The sequence below is a fragment of the Paroedura picta genome, chromosome 9 (genome assembly GCF_049243985.1).
Source record: "Paroedura picta isolate Pp20150507F chromosome 9, Ppicta_v3.0, whole genome shotgun sequence".
NCBI classification, from domain to species: domain Eukaryota; kingdom Metazoa; phylum Chordata; class Lepidosauria; order Squamata; family Gekkonidae; genus Paroedura; species Paroedura picta.
This window is the reverse complement of record NC_135377.1, coordinates 49613721-49634792: the sequence shown is the minus strand read 5'-3', so window position 1 is coordinate 49634792 and position 21072 is coordinate 49613721. Positions and strand designations below refer to the sequence as shown.

Sequence of the window (21072 nt, the reverse complement as noted above, 5' to 3'; positions counted from 1 at the left end):
TCACCTCTAGCTCTTCATTCTGTCTTTGCAAATCTTCCAATATTATTTGTAGCTCTTCCTCATCTTCACTCTCACTCTCACTTTCAGAAGAATATTCCTCGGTTTCGCTTCGACCATGCTGGCGGCTAAAATGGACAAGCACAAATTGCTAGCATACAATGCTGTTAGGCTGGTCTGTTCTAACAACCTTAAAATCGTATAAAAACCACATTCTGGAGAACAACTTCGGGGCTTTAAGTGCTGGTGCCAGAATGCAACCCAAGTAGGCATTTGGAATGCCAAACTGGCAGCTGTTCCTTGGGAATATCCAACAGGTGTGGCTTGTGGTTTCATGCGTTCTGTACCACTGCTACTAGAGGTCCACCTCTGTAGCCTGTCTTGGGCACTGCCAGGTTGCCGCAAGAGAAGATACACATCTTCTCCTCTCTGCTGCCAAGGATGAGCTTCAAAAGCATTTCTTCTGCACACTGTTGGACAGTCCCTGCCAGGGGGATGACCTCAGGATGACCTGAGCATGTATACTCTCATAAAGCAACCATCTTTTCAAGGAGCTAGACTACCTAGCAGGTTAGAGCACCCTACAAAACTAACCCCTACACACACACATTCTGTTGCTGAAAAAAATGACTGGGATAGTAAGACTACTGAATTTTAGTTGTATTCAACACCAACTATAGCAGGATGATCCAGCAGAAACTGGCTACAAATATCTTTCTAGTCGCACTAACATTTGGTTATTTTTCAAAGTTTCTACAGTAATCAGGTAGAGGCTGTGTTACCTTTGAATTTCTGCTATTTCCGCTCTGAGGCGATCTATCTCCTCCTTTTCAGACGCTATTTGCCTGCGTAAAAACTGCTCCATTGCCAGTAATTCCTCCTGTTCTGTCAAAATCTCATTCTCCTACAAAAAACAATAATTAGAATATCTCCTGACTCATGAGCTTGGGAAATCACACCACAATAACTGATGGAGCAGTGGGGTGGGGTGAACAGAGACAACTGCTGTGCAGGTAGGGCTGCCACTAGGCCTGCAGGAAAATGTCTTGTTCCTTTAATACAGGCTTGAGATATTGAAGTGGGCAGCTGAAGCAGGGAGGTAAATATCATCTGATAAGTGTATTAAGTCTTTAAGAAAGGACACTTTTATCCAGGCTGTTGGCCACCTGACAAGAAATGACACATCACGGATGAAATCAAAGCTGACATTATCTCACCCCCACCCCTGCTGTTCAGGTGATACAAGTCATGGCAGTCTCAATGAAAGTGCTTTCCAATAATTCATACCATTGACAGATAAAGGTCTTTTCAGCTATGAGCTGCCTCAGTTTATCTGCACAGCACATGAGCTGCATTCACTCACTGCCTTGCGGCCCATGAAGGGAGACAGAAGAAAAAAGTCAAAAGGTAGCTGGGTGGATAACTGGAACTACCTGAGCAAGTAGAATATTAATAACTTCTTCATTCTCATTCATTTCCTCTTTGGACACATCCTCCTTTGAAAGGCTGGCAATCTCCCGGGCAATCTTTGTCTCACACTCCTGCATTGAAAAGAATTCCACAGAGAATCACACAGTGAAATGTGGTGGTATATAAATAGCTGTCTATACAACTTTTGCACCCGTGGCTATGCTGAGAGAAGATCCAAGATTATTTCACATTTCCTAGAGCAGCATTAGTTGACTATATCAATACTCATTCTTTCTGTGACAGATGGTGATTAAATCCGTGCAGCAGCTTTTGATTTTCCAGGAACAAGCAAGCTGTGGGTTCTAACTAGCAGACTGTTTGGCTAATTTATACATGGTCGCAATTTGAGAAGCTGTCACATCTCCAAATACACAGTGACTGAGCACAGAAAAGCAACAGTCCAATCAAACACAAGGAAAGCAAAACAGAAGTCTGCAAAGCAACCATGGCAAAAAGGTCACATGGCAGACTGTGAAACTAGAAGCCAGAAATAAAAAACCTTCCCACAAGGAGAACACTCATCCAGTGCAGTGGGTGACTCTATTACCACCCAACAGAAGCGGAACAAGCATGAGGAGTGTGGTATCAGGCCTCCAGATCACTGTTTCACCAGATCAAGTGTTCTGCTGGCACACCTGACTGTTCATTAGACAGGGCAGGGCACGCAGGTTCTCAGTATTGCCATGCTCAGGTCTATGGATTCAATCCTTACCAACTGTCAGCAGCTGCCAGTTACAGCACTGCTTATTTATCCCTTGTTCATGATACAGAGCTACATGAAGATACATGAGTTCAAGTTGCCAGATGAAAGTGAGCCCTTTCCCCCCTCCTTAAACAGAACAAAAATATTTTCCTCAATCAGAACTACAGACTAGATCAAGGCTCTTCTAGCAGGATGGAGGGGGCAGGCCACGATCCCTTTTCTCCTAAGGACAGCATGGCAACCTAGCCATGCTCTACAAAGCCACACTTGCTGCAAACCATGCATCATGGAAACTTGAACTCCTATGCAGAAGGAAAAAGTAGTTATACTCTGTATTAAAACTGCAATATACTCACTTGTCTCTTAGCTTCCCTTAACTTCCTTTTGAGAGCAGTCAAAATTCTTTGCACCTCCCATAACCTCTCCTCTTTGGATAAATCTTTGATCCCCACTTGTAGGTCTCGGTGTAAACAGTTCAAAAGGAACTCCTGGTAAAATAAACACATCCTGTTTAGCAATTCAGTATACTTCCTAGTCTTAACCCACTTTCTCCTTAAAAAGCAAAAACAGCAACAAAAACATTAATTTACTGTATACCCCTGTTAAGTCACAGTTAGAAGAAAATAATCTGGATAAAAATTGAAAGACATTTTTGGTTTCTTCTTTAACACAAACCTATCATGAAAGCTAGTGGGGTCAACAGCACCCATATTCTAAACTGGGGTTTCTAATGTGGCACCTGCAAACAACTTTTTGGGGCCCAGCAAGTGTCTTAAAAAGTGTACAGGGCCTAGTGGGACTTTTGCCCAGCAGAGCTTATGAATGGCTGTGCAGATTAAAAACAAAACACACTGCCTCATCAGAAACTGCCACCACAGTATAAAACTATGCATTGTGTGACTGAAATTAAGCTATGGGTAAGCAAGAAAATGCTTTGGCATCATATTGTTAAAGATTAAGATAACTCAGCAGCTATAATTTAGCTATGCATGAGCTGTAACTATGTGCCATTGATGGGGATAGGGAATGCATGGGGAGGTATACTTGAAAGAACAAGGGCAGTAAGACCGGTTAACATCTTGAACTACAAAAACTCCAATATAACCCAAGATGAGTACCCAGATATGACAACAGTTAAATGAAGGGGTTTAAAACATTTAAGAATTCTTATACATGAAGTATTGTTAGACTGTAAATCTTGACTCAATAATGTTCAGTGATATTTTTCAATATATCAAACAAACTTTTATTTGTATTATTATTATCATCATCATCATTATTTATTAACTTTATATACCATACTTCCCAACAATGCGCTCAGAGCACTTCACAAGATCAATTAATACATACAATTTACAATTTAAAACATCCATAGGCCAACAAGAGTTAAAATTAATAAGATATTTAAAATCCAATTCTAACATCCCATGTTCGTTCCTACTCCCACACTAAAAAATATTAATTCAACCTGAATTCAAAATTGCATTTTGAAAAGATATTATTAATGTAAATAATTTCCCTTGACAACTCAGCTGTGAAGCTTCATTTTAGTTTACAGTAGTTCAAGGAACCATGAAACTTTTTGAAAATTTGCTCATCTAACTCCTATACTTTGTTTCGACTTGCCTTTTCATCAAGAATGCCTGATTCTCCTTTTATCAACCTGTGCAATTGAGGACCTCCCCCAAATCATTGCTTGTTCTGACAGGTTCAATGCTCCTTGGATATGTCTCATGATTTTTCCTGCTGATGTGTCCATTCTTTTGAGCAGTTTCCCAGATGGAGTATGGAAAGCATCTTTATTGCCCAGGTTTCAAAAGTTATATAAGACAACGAATGGCTTCTTTAGATAAAGCAATTATTCAGCACAGTTCTTAGTTGACAGGTTTTAGGATGTATTAATGGGATGTGCTGTGTTAAGATTGTCTGTTGTTAGGCTATCTAATATTTTAAATATATTGTAAGCCACTTTGAATGAATGTGGGATAGAAAATGTTTAAACAAAAAAAAAAGACTTGCCCTTCTGCCATGGCCTGTATAGAGTTGGAGGAGTAACTTGACACTACAGCCAAAGCCTAGCTGTCTTCTATGAGAATTCTACTCCTTATAAAATTGATATCATCTTATCAGTATGAAATCTATCCTCAGCTTCAATGTTAACCCAACTTGCAAAGTGAAGAAAACCAGAGCAGCAACAGCTTGATTGTCATGCAAGCAGCTGAACTAAGCATGAATTTGTAGGAGCCTCAACTCAAAGCTATAATAAATCTATTGCTTGTTCATTTACCACAAGTCCATTATGATGGCACCTGAAAGTCACAACTGCCTTTATCAATGCCATCTGTCAATATAAGGATAAGTTTGATAGCGAGAAGACCTACCTGGCGTCTAATTTCTTCTTTGATGCTTTCTGGGGTTTCTGGCAATGCTGGCATTGTTGCCATATTAGACCAACGAAGAGGCTTTGTCACTGGCTTCAAAGTCACATTTCCAAAGAACTCTTGAACGTGAGTAAAAAAAACATACAGGACGCGGTTGCTGATCTGAGAAAACACAAAAGTCATAACGCCACTTCAGAGAGGAATAGCCAAATGCTTTATCTGCAGATGCCTGTTTTATGGATACCTGAGGACACTACATGACTCGAGTCATGCAGCCAATTTCTTAAACTGGATTAGGGGATGGGTGGTATAGAAATCCTATAAATAAGTAAATAATCTTTTGCAAACACTGTTCTGGCTTCAACTAGCTGACCAATCTATAAACGTGTTTTCTGAAATCATCTACTGTTCCTATGCTTAAAACCATTTAACTATTGCTCATTTCTTATTTCCTTCTCATGCAACACACTGTTACTTGCACACAGTCACACACAATATTTAACAATGGCTAATACTTCCATCCTCAGCATGTTACACACTTTTTTCCAGGGGTAACTGCAGAAATAATGTCAATTTGATGTTACTACAATGTCAAGATAAAGTGTATGTCAAAACCATACACACTAAATCCTTACTAAATTCTTGGACAAGCTCTGGAGTTGGACTCTATGCCACAGCTGAGGCTGGGGAGAATCCCCCATTCAGATGAGACTAGGCAAAATATCTTACAATTATGTGATTTTAAAAAATGTTTTTTGACTTGTTTATTCAAATAACATTGAGATCTTTGCTCTGTAAGCATTTTTTGTGGTACATTTTCTCCCAGATAGTGGCACAAGGAGACCTAGATTATTGTCACCTATACGAGGCTGAAGAGCCTCTTGTGGCGCAGAGTGGTAAGCAGCAGAAATGTCTGTCCATGAGGCTGAGAGTTCGATCCCAGCAGCCGGCTCAAGGTTGACTCAGCCTTCCATCCTTCCGAGGTTGGTAAAATGAGTACCCAGCTTGCTGGGGAGTAAAACGGTAATGACTGGAGAAGGTATTGGCAAACCACCCCGTATTGAGTCTGCCATGAAAACCCTGGAGGGCGTCACCCCAAGGGTCAGACATGACTCGGTGCTTGCACAGGGGATACCTTTATATGAGGCGGATGTAAACAGAATTCCTGCGATGAGCGTAGGGCTGGGATTAATGACTTTTTGATACACAATTCTAGAACTCTGATAAGATTATAAGGGACCTTGCAAGAATCTTTCTCCTTTCTACATGATTTGACTATAGGATTTATATTGTTTCAGCAATACCTCTGTCAGACCCCCATATATCAGGGAGCTCAGCATGCAAAATATTTTCTAAATGTACTAATCTTGACAATTCCACTAAAGCTCTAATCCCACGAGATCTTATTTACAAAGGCTTTTAGTAAGGTGACATGATGAAACTGCCCTTTCAAACACTAGCAGATTATTCCAACAGATTTAAAATATCTTCCCTTTGTTGTCAGGACAACAATGTTAAATATCATGGGACAACTGCTAAAAAGAATTACCGGTCTTGAAATTTGATTTGTTTTGATAGCTAACTGTCATGTTAACCTCTAAAAATGGGGTCTGAGATCAAAAGAAAAAGCTGATTTTAATTACATTTGATATCTTAATCCTATATATGCAACAGGAACTCACAGGGCATTTGTTTATGTCTGATAAGAAGGAAGTCAGGGCAGAATGTAGATGGCACAGCAAAGGTCTCAAGGGAAATCACCTGATCTTAACTGTTCAATGGGGCCTCACTGGCACTGAACCCCAAAGAAATCATTGTGCAACTTCTAAAACAAATCTCACCCGGAATCCAGTACCGAATTTGAAAATGGTTAAATTGTAACAAAGAACAGAAGGCATTTAAATGAAAAGCGGTAGTATAATATGATCAATCATTTTAGTTAATGACACCAATTGACAAAAATAGTAATTTTACCCCAAAGGCGAAGCCAGTTGTTGAGACGGAATTGTTAATTTAAAAGTAAATAACAAATTAAAATCAAATTAGGCTGTGATTATTAATTCTGGTAGAATACCTAGAGTCTCAGTCGTATGCTTGCACAGCCTCAGAAACATTAAAAATTTGTATACTCAATGTTGGCCACTCCCTACTACCAGCTTGCTTAAGATCCTCTTCCAAAAGTGTTTGTAATATTTTAGCCTAGGTGTTCATATAAACCTTGAGCATTCCTAGATCTACAAATAATTTTCAAAACAAAAATTTGTGAAAAGTTTTTAAAAGACACAATAACCATGTTTTCAAACTCATCATTCTTTATACTGATGTCAACATATGCTGACAGCCTGCAAATGCTGTGCATATACAGGGTGTAGAAGACCACATAAACAATCTAATTTGTACAGAATCTCCTCATGTTCTGATCTTTTAATGTCTTTACTGTTGACTGCCTAATTTCTCTTTATGCCATTGGCTGGCCTGCTCAGTAGAAAGACACAACAGTTGCTAGCAATCTGGGCTTTAGTATATGATGAGGAAACTGAGTTTTAAGTAGAAGTGAAAGGAGCCTAACTTTTTAATTCTACAACTGATAAACAAAGTTTGTCTATTTAACTCAAGAACTGTGATAATACTTCTTAACAGATAATACTATTTATGTATGTCACTTTCTCAAGGACTAACGTTTCAACAGTTCCCAAGCAAACAAAAAAGTGTTACAAGGTTGGGTATCACAAGTTCACTAACTCAAATATGTTATCACCGTGATTCATGCTAGGTGACTGTCTGGAGACAGGGGACTCTCCAACACCAACTGAAAGCCAACATAGGATAAGGCTGCTGCATCATTAAGGACTGTCCCTTTAAGGAGCCACCACCAGCTCTACCAAACAGCTGTTTTTTATATCCGCTTTTTACTACCTGAAGAAGTCTCAAAGCTACTTACAATCACCTACCCCTCTTCTCCCCATAACAGACACCTTGTGAGGTAGGTGAGACTGAGAGAACTCTGACAGAAACCCAGCTGACTGCATATGGAGGACTGGAGAAATCAAATCAAAGCTCAAGAGCCCGCTTAATGTAGTGATTAGGAGCACTGACTTCTAATCTTGTGAGCCAGGTTTGATTCCCCGCACATGCAGCAGCTCAGTAACCTGGGGCCAGTCACAGTTCTGTTAGAACTATTCTCACAGAGCAGTTCCTGTTGGAACTCACGCACTTCAAGAGCCTGTAAAACAGAGATCTTCTACCAAGGTTGGGTCACCAGAACATCAAGAAACCCCTCCTCACCCCTTGAAACCACTCTCCCAGGTAACATCTGGACCTGGTACTACTATGGGAGAACAATGTGGAAGGATAACGTAAAGAGGCCCAGACCAAGGGACACCAATACTATTTTAAAGGGTTGAATTGATGTCAGTTTTGTGTTGTTTTAAGCTGTTGTACAACACTCCAAGGTGGCTGGTCCTATAAATAATTCTAACTATAAATAAATTATAGAGTTAAAGATTAAAGGATTCACCAAGACTCTGTTCCGGGGGGGGGGGGGGGGGGGGCTTTACCTGCCTGATCAAGAGGTCTGCACCCTTTAGCAGCATCACACTGGTCTGAATTATACAAACTAAAACTCGAAGTTCAATAGGTGAACCATAGAGCCAGAAAGCTCTCTTCTTGGCCTGTTGCTTGCTGCCACCTCTAATTATTTATATTGATCCCAATTAATTAATTCCACTCAATGCCTCTCTTCCTCTGTATATGGTTCATAAGCAATCTCCTACCCCAGCCCTGCTTCATTTCAAAAGAAACACTGTATCATGTGTGTTCAGGGCTCCTGGACCACTTTTGACACATGCAAAATACGAGGCAGAATGATTTCTTTCACCATGTCACAAAGCACCCCAGATTATGCAGGATGTTGCATGTACCTGAACAGTAGGGCTGAGTACTATGGAAATGTTTTGGATGTTCATTTTTGTTTCCAGCTCCTTTGCAATGACATGGTCCATGTGCACAACCAACCAGGAAATCATTAAGCGGTTATACTCTGGCAGCTCTTTCAGGAGGCGCTGGCACTCTTGCAGTTTCTCAGCCTCCGTGCTCTTCCCACAGGCATCTTCAAAGCGCGGCATCAGCTCTTTGGTAAGCAAATTTTCAGGCAATTCTCGCAGGTACTGCTTCAACAGGCTGGCTACAGTGTTGGGTTCATACTCCTCTAAGTTTGGAGATTCTTCTCGATCATAGGCTGCTTTTAGCTCATCCACTTTTGATTTAATTCCTTTAAAATATTCAGAATAGATGGTTGAGAATCTCAGCCAACTCAATTTACAATACACTTTTGTGGCTTTCGACTGTGAAGAGCTAGATCAAGTTTATATAACACACCTTAACTTCAGAGGCTTAGGGTAGGCAATGTTATAAAGAGACAAATCCAAATACTACACAAGAAATGTAATATATACTGAAATCCCATCCATTACTAAAAAAAAAAAAAGAGGTCTTATGTATCTTGAGAAAGTCTTCAGACATAGGTGAAACAGGTAGAAGTGAACTTTAGAACTGGGGACCAACTATGAAGAATGTTTCCTCATACCCCCCTTTTTATATTTAGACAGCATGTCTAAGAGGATGTTCTTTGATTTGAGATATTGTAATAGGGCACAATAGAAGAGACCTCTTCCAAAGTACATCAGCCCAAAGTCACTTAGAGCATGGTAAGTAAAACCAGCATCTATGTCCCATTTACAGGAAAGCAAATGCAGCACTGAAAAAGTCTCATTTATGAAACTCTTATGAATCACATCCAGCCACTAAAAGATTAAAGCAGCCAACCATATTGTACCCAGAGGTAACACCTACTGTGTGCATAATACTTAGTGTTATACACTTTCCACCATCTCACACTTGTTGCTAGGCACATGGCTGTTCTTTCCAACCTAATTAACTAGAGAAAGGATCTAGGAAATCAACACATAGCAAAATAAAATGAATAGCAAAGTGCTTATATGATCAGTGACTCAAAAACCCAGACAAAGAGTGATAGCCATCTGACGATGAGAGTGTCCTGCATAGTGCAGCAGGTTGGACTAGATGACCCATGATTCTACAAAAGATCTCAATTTCTTCCATTGTGGTTTGCCTAATCATTGAGAAAACTCTGGCCCTTCTCCTGGCTCTCAGAAATTATTGCTGGTTCTATGAAGACAGGAATCAGGGTTTGCTAAAAGTTCGCTCCTGCTTTCGTGCCCAACTAGCTTGTGGAATGATTCAAACAGCTGTAAATTTGAGTGGGTCAAAGACTTTCTGCAAGTGGCACTTTTTTGTATGCTTTTGTGGCTCCTGCATGGGCGACTCAGTGATCGTGGTCAAGGCAACCCTGTTAGGGTCTGTGCCTGCCTGATTTGATGACTCCATTGCTCCTGCTGTGAGCAAAGCTTGCAATTCCATGTTTTAGAGGAAGCTTTCGCTGTCCTCCCCATAATTCATGGGCTGAGCAGCTGAAAGGACATGCTATGCAAGTTGATGATTTTAAATGGCACTGCTCCTTCAGGGAGTGCTGTCTTTACTCTTTTTTTCCTGAGTCTTGAATCCAAAATAGAAAAGAACATCTGGAAAGGAAACCAGATACATAATAAGGCAAAGGAGAAAACAGAGTTAAAGCTCTGCCTAGATGAAAGCTACGTAAGTAATAGAAATGAAGTGAAAGTAGGACAGCCTACCAACTGTGAAGCAGGAAAAGAACTTCAGGGTGGGTAGCTCCCATAGCAAACAGAAAGGAGAAGATATTGTTCTTGTATCTCTGCGTGAATGGTGGGAATCACTCACCAAGATGTCCTTTGCCCCAGAGAGAAAACCATACTTTACACTGTCTTGTAAATGAAAGTACAGGGACTGGATAAAAGATTTAAAATCATCAAGGAAAAGAGATGGGTTCCTGTATACAGTGAATGCCTTTATATTTATGTAAGCAGTAACTTAAAATATTCACATATAAAACATCATCAAAACATTTACTTCCAGTACAATTTTTGTCTCTAAATTCTGCCACCAAATTTGCCTTTCACTTCTTGTCAAAACAGAACGTGCATTGCATTTAAATCACTGGCATGACTCGTCTCTCACAGGTGGCATTCCCTATTCCAAATACAGCTATATAATTGAATAAATGACTCAAATTGTTGTTACTTTTATGTAGGTCGAGGCTACACAATTACTGAGAATGCTAATTATCTTGGCATTGCTACCAGGGTGTTTTCTTCAAATTCAAGCTGAAATCTTCCAACTGCTGCTCTGCATGCTTCAAAGTTGCCTATGAACTGACACTTCAGGTATACATTTTTCTTGGAAATAAGACACAGCAGTATGGTGGGGGGGGGAATGCCCTGTCAATTGTCAGATCAATATTTTACTCGCTAAGGCATCTTTTTGTACAAAGGAAAAAAGAATGCATGACATACTACAGGGATAAAATAGGTAGGCCTATGACACTTTAATTATATGAATATCGCTATGATCCCTGAACCATTTATATTTATTTATATTTATATCAATACAGTCCTGATAAAAGTCACAGGGACTATTACAGAATAAACATTATAAGAATGCAGTTGAGAAGTACCATGGACTGTGCAACCCTTTGCAGAGGTCCTCCATTCTAAGCTCACTGCATAGGACTGCACTGGAATTTTCCCTGTCACAAAGGAAAAACTATGTTAATTTTTGCAGCTGCATTCAGCAAACAAATGGCTGAGAAAACTGCAAGTACTGTTCTAGGGCAGCAAAACATCAATGGAGTCAGTAAAGTACTCTCTCAGCTCCAATCACAGAACTTTTTCAATTGTACTTTCAGGTCTTACCTTGTCTTAAATTTAGAGCTAATGATAAACGAGCAGAAGTATCTCATTTAGTGAAACTGCAGACATTTACCTAGTTACATAGAGCTACTTCCATTATCGTGTATGGAGTGCAAGAGATAGGGAAACCAACCATGACCATTTATGCACTGGGAACTTCACTGCCCCAGCTCCCATGCAGGAACACAAATCAGGAGCAGATGAGGTGCACCGGGCCAAATGCTCCCCTGTGTGGGTGCAGGAAGAGGTGGAGCAACCTGCCACAACTCAATTCCAGCCTGCAGCCCGGCATGAAACCTCCAGGGCATAAACAGTCCATGTCTGAAACAGAAAAGTATACAAGATATTGTATGTCCAGTGGGCCACTGTACCTGAAACTCTGTAGATGCCTTCACATTTCATGCCGTATTTCTCTACATAATCTATACATTCCCGGAAAACTGCAGGCAGGCGGATGCCATCATATAACATGGTCCTTTCTGCTGCATCTGCCAAAGTGATGCCAAACACTGGTCGATATCTGGGAACATCCACCTGGGGTATCTCTGCCTCTTGATTTGGTTTTTTCTTTTTCTTTTTCTCTTTCCACTGTTTGACAACATCTGCAGCTGTTAAGTCTTTTGATTTTTTATCTTTATGCTTCTCCTCCTTGTGCTTGTCTTCCTTGTGCTTTTCATCTTTGGGTTTTTCTTTTATCTTAAAATCCTTTTCCTTCTTTTTGGAGAAGCTTGGTTTCTTGAAGACATGGATCCCCTTGGAGCGCTTTAACTTGGATGGACTTTCAGCTTCATCTCCAGAACTGTCCTCCTGAAAGGCTGCATAACCTTCCGCTGTTGGGAGAAAGAGGGTGAAATGGCAGGAAATAACAAGGATTCAATCTACCCAGAAAAGGCAACAAAACAGCAATGCTGAGCAACCTTCCAACATACCTTTGGCAGCATTAAACAGAACATTTTACTTGCTGCCAATTCTAACATTTTTTTCTTCCCTAAATAAAATATATAAAAAAGATTTACACCAATACAAATATTTAGAGACATTTTTCAGAAAGGATCTCTGAGCAGGATTATCTGTTGATACCTATGAATTGATCATTCCTGCAAAATCCATGCTCAATTCATACAGCATAATAGTTAACATGTTTGTTCTGTAGTTAAATCCCACTGAGTGGGATTATTTCCAAATAAATAGATTTATAGCCTTGCAGCCTTAATGTTTCCCATTTCTATTTACTGATATATATGAATTTCACCATGAAGGAAAATGTTACCTCAAAATCAACTCAGAATCAATGCTGCTTAAAGATGCCAGGCATGAACCGCACACATCTGTTCTTTATAAGACCTTAGAAGACACTGTCTAGTTTATGCTCACTGCTCCTAATGCTGTATGTTCCTGAAATAAACATTATAGGTTCACACTACTTAAAGCAACTGCTTTTGCAAGTGCACTTAAAAATCAACCCCGAAATAATGTGAAGGTGCTTATCAATACTTAATGGCTGTTTTGCTATCATTTTCAATGAGATGAGGAGTGTTACTTAATTATCCACTCACTGAGAACAGGATAAACCAGATACTCTAGAATATAAATGCATTCTCGTACTTACTAGAACATACAGTGTAAAAAAAAGGAAGAAAACTTACTTTTCAATTCAATAGGCAAAGTTGTTCCAAGCATCCTGACACATCAACAATTACGTATTGATAATTAAAATTTAATTTCCACAGTCATAAAAAAAAATATTGTCTTCACTGCAACTTACAAGGTACTGTACTGTCTCTGAAACAGATGCACATGAAATCTAAAAAGCTATACCTCTTCTGCAACTAGCCCTGCCTACCCTGTAGGCAAGAACCGGAAAATAATTACCAGATTTTTTTTCTGAACACACACCCATCATGAGTCATAGTACATGTGCTAAAATGGGGTTGAGGGTGGGAATGTGTGCAATGTCTAGCTTTGAATGCTCTAAACATCATGGATTGCCAAATATTGAAGCATTATAATGTTCCAGGATAGTTAGCAAGCTACCTAAGTGACAGTAAAGATATCACATTCACTGTGACTATAGACCACCAGAAACTAAAAGATGTGTGTGCAGTTACAGCTTTACTACCATGGCCCAGCCTTGCAGAAGTATATGCGGTGGAAGAATAAAATCAAATTGCTTTCAGCACTCTTGAGTTTTCATCTACCAAACTTCAAATTCTGATTTTTACACCCCACCCCGACCCCATGCTAGGGCTCTAATTCCTGCCACTGTTCTAGTCCTTCCCGACAGGTCTGAAATCCTCTCTCTTCTTCCAAATCTCTTTCTTCATCTCCCAACGTAAAACTATCTTGACTTTCAGATTCTTATCACTTCACATAGATCGATGACACCTGCTTCTGACCACCAAGGGTTTTCCTATTGTATCTCTCTATAAATTTCACCCTCCTTGTTTTGTTCCTTGAACTCTATACAAGTTGAAAGTGATAATAAGGAGAAAGAATTGAGGGAAGAGAGCTACCAGTTTGAAGAACAGAGGCACAGTGTTTCTCTCTCTCTCGATGTTTGCTGATAGTCTGGTCATGGTCAAAAGGCAAAAGCCTCTTGGCCATATGGATAGATCCAGCAGCCCAAGATGTCATGTTTTCCTTTTTTAAAAGTTTGTAAATTTATGTTTTTGATAATCTGCTCTGGGTCCTTATTGTGGTGAAAAGGGGGATAAAATATACTAAATAAAATAAATATATAAAATAGAGCTCTACTCTGACATTTCCATAGCCTTGATCTCTATCCTCCCCTAAAGATGTCAGTCATATCAACAAACTCAAGTCAGAAATAAAGTGATAGGGAACTAGTTATTACACAAATGAAAAAATGACCCTACTTCTTTTCTCTTTCTTCTTAAATTTTCCTTTTTTCTTTCCATGATCCTTTTCATCATCAGATACAATATCTGGAGGTTCGTGCAGGGTGTCATGAGGTGGAGAAGGTTCACCAGTTCGATATAAGCCTGGGAATTTTGTTGGGCTGATTTCTTCAGAGCTTGGGGTTCGGGCAAGACTCCCACTATGTTCCACCCTGCGGTGCTCACTGGGGCTGCTGGTGGGAGGCAGGAAGCACTCCGTCATTCTCACTCTCTGGCCCCACAGCAAAGCAATATCCTGTTACCTGTCCATGTTTCCTGCAACAAGAAGAACATAAGAAGTTAATACAAAGTGCAACTAGATATCTACCTCATTTGAAAAACAAGAATTTGCGGAATAAGCCACCTTGTATCAATAGGAGTATTCACAACAACAGATAAGAAATCTGTAATTAAATTGTAACCATGGATTCAATCAGCTTGAAGAGATGGAGGCATGAATCTATTTTTCTTAACAGTGTTATTTGACAATTATGATTTTAATGGAGCAAACTATAAGCCCATCTTGAACTGTGAGGGAATGTTTTCTAAATGTTTTTCTAAATGTTTTACTAAATGCAATTTAAATATACTCATAGTTTATACAATTTGTTAGAGCAGTAGTGTGCAACTTTCTGAAGGTTCAGATATTATTCTTTGATACATGTGTATGTGGCAGGATAGTTACTCTAATTTCTTCTTCCCACAGTTCTAGTCCTGTGACTCTCCCCTGTTATAGCCCAATTGAGCAATACAAGAAAATATGTGTCTGAAAATCTACACCTGATATCAAAAGACTGAAATATGATGCAATGTATGCACTACAATCCACATTAGTATTTCCACAATTTCCTCAATATTTCATGTTAGCTTCAGATACCCTTTAAAAAAAAATAGATTATTTATTGAGACCAGAAATTTAATGCTGCGTCTGAATGTCACAATACATTCAAGTTTGTTTAAAGAAGTTTGTTGGACAAACCCTGACTAGTCTACTATGTGTATATAACACACCACAATTTGCTCATAAATCACAATTTGTTTACTGCTTGCCCAATTTTCCATTGCCAAGAAGAATCCAGATGTATTTATGCATAGCTAGGTTTCTAGCAAAGCCTCAATAAGTGTACAGCCTATTTCCGATGAGTTAGCTAGAGTTAAGTGGGGGGTGGGGGGTGGATAACGATGGAGGGAAAGCCAAGCTACCACAGCCACCACCTCCTCATTCTTGGTTAAGGATGACTCAATCTCCCTCTCTTCTCCTTTCTGTGCAGCTTTTTAACTGATACAAAATAAAAGTTTTATGGTCCTCCACCGCCCTTTCTCCCTTGGTCACTGCCAGCCACTCTCCCCTTTCCCACATTCGGTCTACCACTGACTATGAAACAAAATATCTCTCTCACACATACACTTACATACCCCTTCTCTCTTGTCTGTTCAAATTTGCTGCTAGTAGAGGCTGAAATCTCTGAAACATGTTCCTGCTTGATAGGTCATCATTAACAAGAAGAGCAGGCATGCAAAGAAGGTGGAGCTGCCTGAGAAAACATCCACGTATCTGTGTTTATTTATTTAGAAGAAAAACTGCCACCTCTCCAGGAACATGTCTGAGGTAGCTTACAAAATATAAATAAAACATAACATTAAAACATATTAATTAAAATTCAGCATTAAAAACCCAGCCCACCATTAAAACAGGCCCCTAGCAGGTTGAAATAACAGCTTCCTGACAAAAATACTCTTAACAAACACAAACCCTTTCATTAAAAACTTGGATAAACAAAAACATTTGGGCTTGGTGCCAGAAGAAAACAGCATAGGAACCAAGTAATCTTCAAAGAGAAGGGCATTCCACAAGTGAGCTGCTGCTGCTACTGAAAAAAATCTTGTCTCTGGCTTCCACCTATGAAGGCAGGGACACAGAAAGTAAGATTTGTGAGGCAGATGGTAGCTGATAGGCTGGACAATACAGGAGGAGGCAGTCTTTCAAGTATCCTGGCCCCAAGCCACTTAGGGCTTTAAAGATAAGGGCCAACACTTTGAATTGTGCCTCAAAACAAATAGGCAGCCAATGCAGATCTTTCAACACTAGAGTGATATAATCTTTGTACTCTGTCCCTTACAATAGCCCTGCTGCTTCATTTTGGACAAGCTGAAGTTTCTGAACCACTTTAAAAGATAACCCCACAAAGAGTATTACAGTAATTAACCTGGAAACCCAAGACTAGTTCTTAGCTTTGGGGAAGAAATGAAGTCAAAACATATGACTATTGGTGTCACATAAGCATTACTGACCTTAAGATATTCAATCAAACCCACTAAATTTTCAGAGAGAAGAGATATTTTGGTGACTTTTCTAAAGATTAAATTGGAACTCCATGACCCGCCACCCCGGGCACATTTGATTTATTTCATTTGTTGGTATTATACTGCTTAGGATATCATTGTAAGAAATATATATTTTGAAGTCTCATATCAAATAGATACAACAGCAAATAAATATGGTACATTAAAAGTGATGTTTTATGTTATTAAAACAGTAAAATCAATTTAAGTTTGACAAAGAAATAAATATTGCATATTTTCAGCTTCCCCTAAAATGTCTGCATGCTCACCCCTTCCCTATTCCATACCTTGTGGCATTTTCAGACATTTTTACATCTCTGCCTCCGTGAACTATCTATTTCCATCATGGAATCTGAGAATTTTCTTAAGGCAAAGTAAAAAACTCCTTGTTGGAAGCTCTAGCCTTTAGGCTGACTTGCAGTTATGTAAAGTACACTCTGCCTTGTCGGTTCAAAAAGTACACCATGTGTAAATTACATACCGGTAGAACAAGTTTCATTTCAAAAAGCAGCATCATTGCATCAAAATTATTAAAGCACCTAATTCCCAGATGAATCATATTGTGATACTGCTAATGAAAGTCCCAAAAAGGTGAAGGTTCATGGGCAAGAGTGAATGCCTAATCTACATGGAAGATTAGCTCTTCTGAAAACATAACCAGGTATTTCTAAAAGATAAAAGAAAAATGTTCCTCTTTTCACTCTATGGCTCTAAGCCAGAGCCACTGCCTTGAGTAGTCTGAGTGATCTTATGTTGGGGGCGGGGGGGGGGGGGAGAAGGTTGTCTGGACTTTTCATGTCAGACAGAAGGAATACACACACTACGACCTATTTCATGTTTGCATTTTGTTACTAATACAGCTGCATCAATTCCAAGAGGCGTACACAGAATTTACTTTTCATACAATTTGTTAGCTCATATTCAGATGTAATCCAACCAGTTTCATCAAAAGCCTTTCTTAAACTTTGTTTGAAAGGAAGAACAAGAAAGGATAGTTAACTTGTCTGGATAGACAAGCCTTTCTCAACCTTTCTATCACTGAGAAACACCTGCAACATTCTTCAGGTTTCAAGAAACCCCATAAGTGCCGTATTCAAACACAACATGGTTGGGAAGCATAGCTGTGTACACACTGACCCAGGTCCCCTCCCCTTCCCACCCCTTTCAGGCCCATCATTGGCTATTTTGGAAGGGGGAGCAAGTTGACATGACCATATATGATCATATCCCTGATAAATGTTTAACCAATTTTTAAAAAATATTAAAAATGAATTAATTTCCACCCGTTTGGGAAACCCTTCCAGGGCCCTCAAGAAACCCCATGGTTTCATGAAACTTTGATTGAGAAATCCATACTATCCAATTACATTTTTTTTAAATCAATTTACAATACATGAGAAAAAAGAATGAGCAAAAGTACTTGTTGATCTATGGGAGAAAATAAATTGTCTGCTTATCATTTGTACAGTATATAAATCAATATTTATTGATTTATTTCTTATTTCTAAATGAGAGAGACTCAAGGAGCCCTTCTAGGAACTGCATAGAAGAATATTAATACTTTTTATTGGTGTCTTTATGTCACATGCAGCTATTAGTCCAATCCCCTAATTTATTTCAGATAACTGCATAGTGTCAACTAGCATATCAGGCACTAAGAAAAAGAGCACTGATAGTCTTATGTAGACCTGACCGCAAAGAGTCACAAAGATATGAGTAACTACCACTGTCTGATAATATAATGGATAATAAACTATAATTATAATAGTGTTGGACCTAAGGAATCACAGACAACAGGAAGAAAGGTGAGGTGAAACCTATCTGGGAAAACAAGGTGGGCTCTGATTTGCTCATGCAATACTAGCATTGAAAATCAACAAAAAAGGTGTGCCTATATATACTATATAAAGGTAAAAGGTAAAGGTATCCCCTGTGCACGCACTGGGTCATGTCTGACCATTGGGGTGACGCCCTCTAGCGTTTTCATGGTAGACTCAATACGGGGTGGTTTGCCAGTGCCTTCCCCAGTCATTACCGTTTACCTCCCAGCAAGCAAGCTGGGTACTCATTTTACTGACCTCGGAAGGATGTAAGGCTGAGTCAACCTTGAGCCGGCTGCTGGGATCGAACTCCCAGCCTCATGGGCAGAGCTTTCAGACTGCATGTCTGCTGATTTACCACTCTGCGCCACAAGAGGCTCCTTATCCTTAACACGCCTGCGTCACCGCGGGCACCGCGGACGAAATAATTCGTTAAGGGCTTGGTGGGAGGGCTTTGTCCGTGATGAGGAAGGGGCCTGATTGGCCCCTTCCTCCGGACAGACCATCGGCCGGGCCAATCAGTGCGAAGCGCCTCTTGCCGTGTCAGGTCGCCGACAAAGGGAGCCCCCGGCAGCCGCGCTCCGCGAGACTGCCGGGGGCTCCCTGGATATTTAGATTACAGCGGGCTTGATTACTAGTATACTATATAAGTATACACAAATATTTTGAGCAAGAAGTAGATGCTACAAAATGATAGCTTAGATCAGGGATGTCAAACAGGGGCCCAATCCAGCTGGGCTCTTATTCAGCCTGTGAGGAACTGGCATGACAGAGGGAGCAGAAGGCTGCTGGGAGGTAGGGGAGAGTGAGGGGGGCACTCCAATTGTGGCCATGGCATGGCAGAATAACCTTATCTACAGGAGTCAAGTAGTGACAGCCTCAGTGGAAAGCTGGGAGTCTTCAGTGACAGCCTCGCTGGAAAGCTGGGAGTCACTGCAGCCACGTTTGCTGGCCCTGGGTCCCGCCATGTACTTGGCCTTGTGCCTGGGCCACTGTCCTTTTGCCTTTGCAAGAGCGAGGTTAGTACAACTAATAATTCCAGGTCCCTTCCCTGGTGGGTTGGGGGAAGGAGGGAGATCACATCCAGGCTCACAGCATTGGCAGCAGAAGTGGGCTGGGGAAGGGGCAGCACTGCACCATCAGCTCTCCAGTCAGTCAGTATGTGCAACCCCCCTCCCCTCAAATACCTGAGGCCATGCAGTGAGGATACCAGCTGCTATCGGTTATAAAATTTGTATCTCTAGTACCTGACATTACATTTTGGGGCACAATGGTCCAGTCTGGCAAAGTGACATTATGAAGAAAACATCAGGAGGAAAGGGGAGTTCTGGAGGGAAATCATAGAACAAGAGGCTGAAGCCCTGTCCTCTCCCCTGCTCCACTGACCCCACTCATTTATGATATTGCACTAATAATTCTTAGGACTTAATGTGTTGTACACACTTGATAATGGTTGATCATATAATTTTAATAATTTGAATTCAAATATAAAATTCCTGACAAAGTCATTTGTTTTTAAAGTGTTTGGGCACTTTTAATGCACTGTCACATGGACTGGAGAACATCACTATTTTTTATTTTTCTTTGTGCATTCATGATCAGCTGTTTATAATCTTGCACTTGCCCACTGTATTGTCAGATGCATGGAATTGTTAGGGTACTTCCATAACACCCTGTTGAAAGACAGCATATGCATAGCTCAACAAATCCTGATTATTAGACAAAAACTGAAAAGGGAACATGTTTCCTGTTTGTTGCCAAAGACAGATTATGCCAAGACTCTCATGACAGTGGGCAGTACTCAATTACAAATTAAACCAAGATCTAGATGGGATAAAATATTGAGCATGAGGCTTACAAATCAGCTGAAGTTCAGGGGATACAGAAAGACAGAGAGAGATCAACAACCCTGATGTAAACATGATGGGTGGAGTGTTCTTGCTTTCGCAATGTGATTCTCTCATTCAAATGTTAGTGGAGCTGTGGGAGATCCAGCCACACAGAATGCAGAAACATTGCTGCATAGGCAATGTATAAATTGATCAACAGTTTAAAGTAGTTCCAAAGCTTCAGCTGAAACTTATCACTAAATCACTCTGTATGACCAGCACAATGTTTGCTCCTTAAAAAAATGAAGGCTCAAACAGAATATCATATATCACAAGATCAAAATATCATGTGGCAGACTGGCTGTAGCATTGTGAAGTTACAAGTCTACTGAGACAGGTCCACTGTACATCCTACCTAGTACAGCAGTTCTCCTGTATATCAGGCAGGACTCCTTTTCAACGTTCTTACTAATGTATGTTCAACTGCTGATAGTCAGCATAATCACAGGCTTAAACATCTTAAAACACTGGTCACAAGTTTCATAAGATACAATGTATGTTTGGGTTGACAGTCTGAGAACTGAACTAAAAGTATGTAATATTTTAAAAGCTATAATAGTATCATATGAAGTATGTAACACATACAAACGCATCCCCAAATCTCCTAAAGATTCATACTATCACCAGTCTGTGTACAATTCAAATATACAATTTAATCCTATGCAGTTACTCCTGTAAAACCACTGAAACTGTGCATAGGATTGTAATGATACACTGTCACACAGAA

At 40.0% G+C, this 21072-nt stretch overlaps 1 protein-coding gene across 4 annotated transcripts in view; it reads right to left on the bottom strand.

The window, feature by feature from the left end:
* Positions 1-21072, bottom strand: part of RALBP1 (ralA binding protein 1) — a 31168-nt gene that overhangs the window by 8428 nt on the left and 1668 nt on the right. For 2 of the 4 annotated variants that reach the window (XM_077352762.1, XM_077352761.1), the window contains exons 2-10: positions 15710-15828; positions 14273-14569; positions 11768-12226; positions 8472-8821; positions 4552-4713; positions 2527-2658; positions 1431-1538; positions 780-901; positions 5-125 (exon numbers count right to left, since the gene is read on the bottom strand). In XM_077352762.1, coding sequence (XP_077208877.1) covers positions 5-125; positions 780-901; positions 1431-1538; positions 2527-2658; positions 4552-4713; positions 8472-8821; positions 11768-12226; positions 14273-14516 — 1698 coding nt within the window. In that variant the 5' untranslated portion in view covers positions 14517-14569; positions 15710-15828. The remainder of the gene's footprint in view (positions 1-4; positions 126-779; positions 902-1430; positions 1539-2526; positions 2659-4551; positions 4714-8471; positions 8822-11767; positions 12227-14272; positions 14570-15709; positions 15829-21072) is intronic. The other 2 variants (XM_077352763.1, XM_077352760.1) reach the window with 1 other exon arrangement.